Here is a 9,809-nt window from a genome sequence, read left to right as displayed (position 1 = left end):
TGGTAAACGGGTCTGGAGCGCTCGCTCGAACCGGTCGCGCGGTGACGTCTGCAGCCCTGATTAACGCTGCTGTTGGGATATAGAATGTCACGGTGAGGTGGGCATTGTCTTAGGCTGACTTTGGAGGTTGCCTAAGGCGGACTTCAAGACATCGTGTATCCGGACTATGTGTTACATAAGTTTGGACAGGCATTGGACAGTCTTTCTTGCCGAAGGGTCGTACGAAAAATGCACGTGAAAGCGATGCTCAGGCACGCGACACATATACGCCATTAACTGGACAGTGACGGGTTTATGCGCCTAGCACCTGCATCGCTACAACAGCACGCGCAGGCCACGCGCTTGCCGAAGCATGCCGGCCAAGGCGATTCATCGTTTGGCAGCAGAGCGTTTCTTCGAAACAAATCTTTGGAGCATATGGGCTGTCGATATGACGTGATGATGTATTGATGTAAGACCTTTACCTTGCCGTAGCTGCGGAGGGAATCCTTACTTGCGGGTGCTTATGACTGCAAATATTATTTGGATGCGGATTGAATCGTTCATTTGATCTTAGTAGCCCTGACTAAACTGGGCAATATCTCGCATTACCTGCGGGCTGCGGATGATCTAACGTCCAACGGGCAAGCATATTCGAAATACGGAGACAAGACGCCACCTGGCGGTCTGGAATGCCCACTCTGACGCGACAGCCCGCCATCTGATGTCTACTTCTGTCTGCGTATATGTAACAGCAGCATCCAGCTGCACTAGGATAGTCATTAATTCTGACGCGCTTGTTTGTGTTATACATTACAGGGGACAGCATCCAGATGTACGTCAACAGCTCCGACGTCCTCATGGGGATGAGAAGGGCCGGGAAGGGCTCCTTCATCAGTCCCGACGAACCGGCGTCCAAGACTATTGACAAAGTCCGCAGTTCAGGTGGGTGTTAGCATGAGGTTGTGGACACGATGAGATGATAGTGATGCACTAGTTGCAATGGAAAAATACGTTTCATTCTGCACCTTTCGTTTGGCGTTCATAATACAAGTATTTTGCCTTCATGCTCCCCATTGAAATTTAAAGGAATCAAATTTACGAATGCAATAGAAAGTGCCAGAACATTTTTATCAATTAAGCGTCTCTATTTTCATGCCAACAGTAACGTCTCGCCTGCCGATGGCAAATGTCCAGGTCGAATGCGTCATCTAATGGCGTTTGGGAGCAATGTATACCTACATGCAAGACATCGCCTTCTATAATCACAGCGTACGTCTACATCGACGAGGTGTCCAAGCTGAACGCCATGATGATGGCCGACTACTACTCCAGCAACCGCACCTGCCACGTGTATGTGGTGCCCCTCAAGGATGAGTACATCAAGTACTCGCTAGCCGCGCCCAAGGGCTCGTCATTCAACCAAGCCTTCGACCCTTTGTGAGTGAGAGCAATGACAAGTCTACAAGCCGAACACATGCAGCATAAACACTCGCCAGCCAATAGCAGTCGCATTGCTTCAGTGCCACCTTTTGTTCTGGCCATTCCTGCCGTCACGCAATACGCCCACCAGAACAAAAATCGGCGCCACGTCTCAGAACCACATCACCTATGCATCTGGAGCGCTGCTCGATGCAAGAGCACGACACGCATTGACAGGCGTCGACTGGCAAAGCGCAATGTTGTCCCACAAATCAGTGCGAATCGTCGAGCCTCACAGCTTGGCTGCGGACTTTCGCGACCACGCCGTGCCTGTGGCGGCGGCTGGCGTGCCGCCGGTCTCGTACGCCCGATATAGGGTAGAGAACCTGTCGCGGAGCCGGGCGTGGTACACCACTGAGGCATGGAGCGACCGGCACAGCAGACCACGGTAGCCTTGGTGCACGGCTGTCACCAGCTGACGCCGAAGAAGCGCGGGGCGCGTTCGGAGAACGGCCAGCGACGCTGCAGTTTAGTGGAGGTTGAACTTTCTCTTTGGGCGAGAGCTCACGTTATGGCGCCGGTACCTTACGCTCGCCAGCCAATAACAATCGCATGGCCTTCATTTATGTGTATGCGTCCACAAAGGCATGTTGCCGCAATATCAACCCAACTATACCTCCATTATCCTGTTTTTTCTCTGAGGAATAACGCTAATACTACTTTCTCATTTATGTGAATAATGTTACCCGCTAGTGCACTGAACAAGTTACGGAACATTCCTATGAATAATTTATGAGCCTTCCATACTTGATGTATGTACTTTCTCCACCGGGCAATAAGGCTGCAAATACCCTTATGCATTGTAATCTCCAGCCACCTGTATGGTACTGATAGCTATCTGTTTAATCCATGGTTTGGCTCTTTCCGGCTTTCTATATTCGGCATCCATTTTCCTGCGATTTCCAGCGACAGGCAAGGTCGGCCTCCTCACCAACATTCTCTAGGCTATTATCGCTTAGAGCGGTAAACATTTTAGGTGGATCACATCGGAAAAATCTATCTAGGTACAAGCCAGGATTTTGTGTACATATATATATATATATATGTATATATATATATATATATATATATATATATATATATATATATATATATATATATATATATAAATTGTGCACTGCTATTGGAAATCATCTTTTGGTACGGAGAACACAAATGAAACATGACTTATTGAAGTAAGACAGAGTCCTATTTACAGGATACATACATGCATACATATATACATACATGCATATATATATATATATATATATATATATATATATATATATAAGAAACACTCATAAGGGAACACTACAAAAGCACAATGAGAACACTATTGGCACAATCACATCAATAGTGCTCATCGCCCACCAACTAATAGTTCAAGAGTTGTGCAAGAATTTGTCTGTCTGTTTAGCGCAGGAGGGAGTTCGTTAATGAATATGCCTTCTCAAATTTGAAGGCGTCTTCTGTCATTAAACGTCCGTAAGATGTCAGTGTTGTCTGTCAGTTGTTGCTTCAATGTCATGCCGTGCTAGTGTCGCGTGTGGTCCAGTGGTGCCCCGTGACGTAAATGCATTGTTAGGCGTCATGAGTGTTGTGGTCACACCAATGTAGTGTGTGGAACGAAGTTTGCAGCCTTCGATGCTGCATCCGAATTGATGCACTACATTGGTGCATTTTAGTTTGTCGGGTTTGTCTGGGCTGTCTCTCACCAGAAAGTTAGATATTGTCTTATTACGATAATAAATGACGATATCTATTTTGTGGTCGTTTTTGTCTCTACCACGTCGAGATAAAATTTCCCGTAAAGGTTTTTCGTCTTGTTTGTGGGCAGATTTCATTTGATTTTGATAAAATAGTTTGAAGGCTGGTTAGATGCGTTGTCTTGGTCTTCTGTCAAAGTATCTTGTCATAGGTCGTGGTATTTCGTTTTTAACGTCAGGATTTGAAAAACTGTTGTTCACCAAAATCTGTCTGATTCTAACCAATTCTGAATGTAGTCCTGTACAATTAGAGCAGTGCTTAAATGCAAGTCTAATGAAGGACCTTATGACGCCAACGACTTGATGAATTATGACGCATTAACGAACTCTCTCCGGCCCTAAACAGACAAACAAATTCTTGCACAACTCCTGAACTATTAGGTAGTGACCGGTGAACACTATTGATGTGAATATGGCAATAGTGTTCTTATTGTGTCTTTGTAGTGTTCCCATTATGAGTGTTCCGTATATGTATCTTGTAAATGGGACTCTGTCTTTCTTCAATTAGCCATGCTTCATTTGTGTTCTCGGTACCAAAAGATGCTTTCCAGTAGTAGTGCACAATTTTTTATCCTTTAAAACTAAAAACGTATTTCTTGTGCCATTCAATCTTCTCCGACAATGAGATAGAATCTCGAAACGTTAGAAGGTAAGGAGCGATTAATATACGAGTAATTTTGTGCGAACCATCTTTAATCTAAGCGATAATGCCAAGCCAAAGGCCCGGAAACTAGAACGATGCGTCAAAAAGCTCGTCAGTGCTGAGTCGGCAGGTATTTTTAGTCAAACATGTATAAAAGAAAGGATTTTGCCAAAATATTCCAACATATGTATATATATATATATATATATATATATTCATGTGCATATATATGTATCACTTCATTAAACACGCGCATTCTGAACTCATACTATTTTTACAAGGATTAGGATAGGATAATTTTTACAACTGCAATCTTAGTTCAAACAGCATCTCCGGTTAAAAATGTTTGTGATAGTTCACAAGGTGATGGCCATTTGACGTGGATCTATGCACGTGGAAAAGGTTGTTATGGACGTGCTTAGGGACCCATTATTTACTTGTCTTGTTTGGGTCCTGTCCAGTCTTGGAAGCCTGTTGCGTAACCTGTGTTAGAATATTTTTTGCTCCGAATATACATCTTATAGTCGTAGTTTCTCAGCGACTTGCAAAAGGGATTCGTCATCCACTCCTGTCATCTACAATGACTATGTTGCTCACTCAGGTCTCGGTGCAATCGTGCCTAATTTGCATAATATTCTGGCTTGTGTTTCACACCGATGACCTGCACTGCACATCAGGGGACATTCCGGCGCATGCAGCTCATGACTCACCTTCTGCCCTTCAGCGTTCACTGGCTCGTCATGTCCGGCATCGCCAACAAATGGAAACGGGACGCGGAGGTGGACGCGGCTCCCTGCGCCATCCCCAAGGGCATCCAGGGCACCAAACTGATGAACGAGGAGCTGCGCATGATCTACTACATCCTGCTGACCTCCTACGGGTGCGGCGTGGCGCTGCTGATGCTGGAGATCGGCTGGGGCCGACTGGCGCGCCGCTGCGGCTCCTTCTCGCGCCAGGACGACGCCAACACGGTGCTGCAGCGGGTGCTGCGCCCGGACGGCGCCGGCGCCGGCAAGTCCGCCTGGGCCGTCACGCGCCCAGATCAGAAACCCACCACCACCTACACTTACGGCATGTCGATGGACCGGGGCGCCGTGTCCACCTGGTCGACGGTGACGACGTCGCCGCCGCCGCCGCCGTCGTCGTCGTCGGCGCCCGTCGCCGGCGCCCGCTCAGACCGCGAGGTGTTGCAGGAGATGCGCGACAGCATCAAGTACGTCAACGGGCGGCCGTACCTGCTCGTCGGCACGGGGGACGGCGTGCGTCCGGTGCCCGTCACCGACGACAAGAACGAGGTGTTCGAGCGCATCTTCCGCGAGCTGAAGGAGCGGCCGGGCAGTTCGCGGCTCAACGACCAGTTCGGCGACCTGTACTTACCCGAGAACCTGATGCATAAGTAGCGTGGCGCGGTGGCCGCGGCGACCGCGGCGGCTCGTGGTCCTGGTGGTAAAGTCAAACAGCTTGAGAGGAGAAAGGTTGTAGCTCTGGGATCACGAGCCGTATCGGGATGATACCGCCCCCTTCCCCCCCCCCCCCCCCCCGGATTCATGAGTACCCAGGAAGACTGCAGACCCTCCGGTGGATTTCCATATACGCATGTCGTGGAACACTTAAAGCCGTCAAACCAAGTGGAAAAATAGGACGGATTGGATGTAGAAAATAATGTTAGCACGGGATAGGATGGGACTTTTTCGGAAAACGTTGGGTGGCCTTCCCCATGGGCCCACGTAGCCGTAAAGTTGTCACCACCTCTTCGATGACCTTAAGACCGTCTGCTTATTATGTTTCACACTTCTGTCTTCTTTAGGCCCCCTCCCCTTCTCCCCTTGGTCATGCAGTGGCTATGCTGGGCGAAACACCCCTGTTCCCGTTGTTACGCTCTAACGCCAAAAAGGTATTGTTCGTTTGGCTCCTAATTGAGTTAGATTTGCGAAATAAAGACGGGCATGGTGCCTGTCATAAGAGGAAGCCAGCGCTTTCTGTCTTTACCGTCTAAAAACACTTTAAAAACTTCAGTATGATTTGTGACTGCACTTGAGGGTGGCTTTGCGTTATCCGACCGTTCCCCTTGTAACACTGGTTACGCTCAACCAGACTCCTCTCCTTCTGCATACGTCACGTGATATATGAACGGCCTCTTATGCGACGTCGATCAAACTGACGTAACGCATATTTTGTGGCAAGCAATAATGCTATGCATCGTGACAAGATCAAAAACACTTGTAGTTTTGTCTACGCACATAATACAACCGTACGGCATCATGTTCTTTACGCGCAGTGCTATGCATGACTTCTCGTCCTCACAGTTCAGTTATGTATGCACATCTAGACAACAATGCCGTTGACATTGACAAAAGAGCTATTACCAACGGACATGGAAGCCATTTAAAAGCATTGTATTTCAACACAACAAATTTGAAGGTTGTGCACAAAGCATATCACGTCACAAACATGACATAATTGCTTAATTACGAAATGCACCAGCTCAGCGACATCAGACGCCGTATCATGTTAAAAAGCGTAAGTGTCATCGCAATCCAGCTGTCGTACATCAATTGCATTCAAGGTAGGAGGTTTTTCAGTTTTCAGAAATACACTGTCCGGTGCACATGTTGTAGAAAGCAAAATAAACGCGTTCCACCATCTGTTTTTGGGTAATTGCGTAACCTTTGTAACGCTAATATAATCATGGGCGCAACCACCTGGGGACGAGGGGTTCGGACATCAGCGACGTTTGGCATGTTGGTCTTTTGACAACTCTGACCACATAATGGGGAGCCAACAAGGAAATGAACCCAAGTAACATTTCAGACGTCGTTACGTCCATGAAGATGATGGAACGCTTCAAGAACAAGCCTTTGAACATTGAGAGTAGCGTCTCGTTGTGCCACGGTTTGTAGCCAAATGTGTGACTATTTGTATCTTGTGTGGCAGTCCCAAAAATTTACTCGAGTGCCGTAATTAAATATCGATCCGTAATCACAGCTGGTTGCAATGACCAGCCCATCACCCAAGCGGTCTTAAGTGTGAAACATTTGGAGCAGATTGTTAATCAAATTGTTCTTCAGACACGGGATGTACGCAGAATCTTAAGATGGGGAAGCTCAAGACCGCGTTTAGCGTCACATTAAGCGCGCGCGGTTCTTGCGTGTCATAACATAGTATTGCATATCCTCGGTGTTCCGATTCTTACGTGTCGACCCGAAATTTTTGATTGCCGACATGCAGTTACTTACATAATTCATCTATACCATTCATACATGATATAATCACCATTTCTGTGCACACTAGATTAAAATAAATACATGCCATAAACTTGGTAAGGGGGCGGGGAGGGCATGTGCCCCAAGGACACGTACAGATTATAAAAACCTGCGTATTAGCTGTCCTCGGTGAACTCAGGGCATCATGCAAAGTCATAATACGGCCGCCTATGGCCAGCGTTTCTCCTCGCCGGGGGATGAAACCCCTCACATGTAAATTTAACTATCTCGTGGATGCGGTTCGAACCAAAGGTTGGAACTTCGAACCCACTGGACGTATACGTCTGCCACACGCTATGAGGGGGGGGGGGAATGTTGGTCTAAACACAAATCACCATAAAGAAAATGTGTTGACCAACGCATCAGAACCCGGACTAATGAAATAGGAACCGGCAAAAATAGATAGAAAGGAGAAAATAAAAAGAAGGAGAAAAGTTCGTCGCCACAACGCTGTACCACAACTATCATGCATGCTTTCCAATGCTTTCCACGCATTGGGGTTCAAGGAACGTGCCTGCACAGTCCGCTGCCACAGCCGAGGTCATCGCCGGTTTTGCATAACCTCACACGCCAACCCTGAGTCATGCTGCTGATTGCGACGCATCCGGGAACCCAGGGAGGACTCGGTTTTATGGAGGACCGACTCATTTTATGGCCCCAATCCAGTGTTCGATGTCAAAAAGTGACCAGTTTAAACTCGGCTGCAGCCAAGTTAAACGGGCCCATCTTAGCCCATGGACTGTGTGATCATGCTGGAAGCACTTGTTTTATTGCTGTACAGTTGCCATGCACGTACAATCAGAACAAGCTTCCCGCATCCCTCGATGAATGATCAAACTTTTAATCATGCGAAGAAGTGTGTGAGACCTCTCGGTGTTGTGGACGACTGGGACAACGAAACCGACGTTAGCAGACTAATCATGATGACAATAGCATGCAAGGACAAGGCAACAAGGATTAAAGACGCATCATGACAACATCACTGTGAAAAACATCAGCAGGTATATAGTACATATACCGTCATACAAAGGACCATTTCCATAGACATAAACAGCAAGAGTGAGTGTGTGAGGAAAACGTACGAAAGCTAAACAACGAATCAACGGGGAACGGAGGATGTAACGAAAGAGCTGTGCGCTGACACATCAATGGGCTGGGCTTCCGATGGCCGCTGCTACTGTCACTAGTACGCTCACTGGTCTAGTGAGCGTAGCCGTGGTGGGGCGCGGCGGCGGACAGCGAGGCCAGCTCCTGGAACTGCTTCTCGAAGGCAGCCCGGGCGGAGGCCACCTCCGGTGTGTCTGTCACAGGGCCCGATAGCGGGTCGGTGGCGGCCGGTCCGTAGGTCGGCTTCGGCCCGCTGCGGTGCTGCTGGTGGTGCGAGGAGTGCTGCTGGTGGTGCGAGGAGTGGTGGCGGGGCCCGGAGCGGTGCGCTTGCCGCGGGCCCTGCGGGTCGGGCGCGGCGGCGGCCGCGGCGGCCAGCTCCTGGTACTGCTCGTAGAAGGCGGCTCGGGCGGCGCTCACCTCCGGCGTGTCGGTCACGTGCTCCGGCGGGCCCGCCAGCGGATCCGTCTCGGCCGGCGGGTGGGTGGGCCGCGACCCGCTGCGGAGGCTTCCGTGGTGCTGCTGGGTCGAGTGGCGCGACTGGTGCTGCGAGTGGTGCGGCGCGCTGTGGTGTCGGGACTGAGAGTAGCCGTGGTGCACAGCTATGTCCGGTGCCGCCTCCGCCAGTGCCGCCGCCTTGTTGTAGAGCCTGCCGACAGAGAACGTGTGTATTGGCCGGGCAAAACGTGTCTCCCGAAGAAGTATCCCAGAGAAGCTAGAGAGAGTATATCATATATCTACGCTGTACCTCAGAGAAACTGATGCAGCAAAATAAATTTGGAACGAGGATCGTCGTGAATTCGTGACAGCTGCACGTTCATGATCGCAAAATTCTCGGATGACATCCGCATCTGGACCTGGAGCCCATCCTCCTGGCCCAAGCGCGCGTCCACCAACCCGCACACCGTGCTCTCCGCAGCGCACGTACTCGAAGAATCGTCGCCTGGCCTTCTCGACAGCATCGGGCGGCGCCGGACCGCCGACCGGCTCCTTGTGCGAGCTGGCGTGGTAGCCGGGCTTCGAGTCCCAGGGTATGGCCGACGCTCGGGCGGCGAGGAACAGCAGGGCGGCTCCGACGGTCTGCGGGACACGGCAGCAGGGTCAGCGGGGTCAGCGGGGTCACGTGTCTGCTGACGGAGTGTGGGATGCGGTGGGGCGGGTGGGTCACGTGCCTACCACTGCCGGCCTGAACGCGTAGTTTGAAGAAGAGGTCGGTGTGTTGAAGCTGCGGCGCGACCCTTTGGTCTACGCTTGGCTCTTTTGTGCAGATATCGGTCACTACAGACGTGCAACCAAAGGAGAGAGGGGGGGGGGGGGGGGGGGGGGGGGGAGAGGCGGTCCCGCAGGCCCGGATTGTGTTGTTTTTCACCATAGGTCTTCCCCAACAGAAAGCTGAAAAGTACGGTGACGCGTGCACGCCGAGCTCCGCCCCCTCCCCGCTAAGAAAATCCTGACTGAACCCCTGGGTCAACCCAGCTGGACACTAGGTCAATTGGCCGTCTCGATGCTCAGGACCCCGAGTGGCGACCTCACCAGCGAGTGCATGGTGTGGAAGCGGTGCCTCAGAGTGCACTGTCCGCAGCTGCTGTC

General features: G+C 50.2%; 1 protein-coding gene across 1 annotated transcript in view; it reads left to right on the top strand.

The window, feature by feature from the left end:
* The window catches only part of LOC119106842 (glutamate receptor ionotropic, delta-1), a 23,564-nt gene extending 18,211 nt beyond the window's left edge, over window positions 1-5,353 (top strand). The window contains exons 8-10 of the mRNA XM_037230187.1: window positions 799-924; window positions 1,251-1,419; window positions 4,577-5,353. Coding sequence (XP_037086082.1) covers window positions 799-924; window positions 1,251-1,419; window positions 4,577-5,252 — 971 coding nt within the window. The 3' untranslated portion in view covers window positions 5,253-5,353. The remainder of the gene's footprint in view (window positions 1-798; window positions 925-1,250; window positions 1,420-4,576) is intronic.
* The last annotated feature ends 4,456 nt before the right edge of the window (window positions 5,354-9,809 follow it).

This window comes from Pollicipes pollicipes, unplaced genomic scaffold (genome assembly GCF_011947565.3).
Source record: "Pollicipes pollicipes isolate AB1234 unplaced genomic scaffold, Ppol_2.1 Scaffold_6209;HRSCAF=7361_pilon_pilon_pilon, whole genome shotgun sequence".
In the NCBI taxonomy this organism is placed as follows: Eukaryota; Metazoa; Arthropoda; class Thecostraca; order Pollicipedomorpha; family Pollicipedidae; genus Pollicipes; species Pollicipes pollicipes.
The sequence above is the reverse complement of the archived record's forward strand: the minus strand, read 5'-3'. Positions and strand labels throughout refer to the sequence as shown.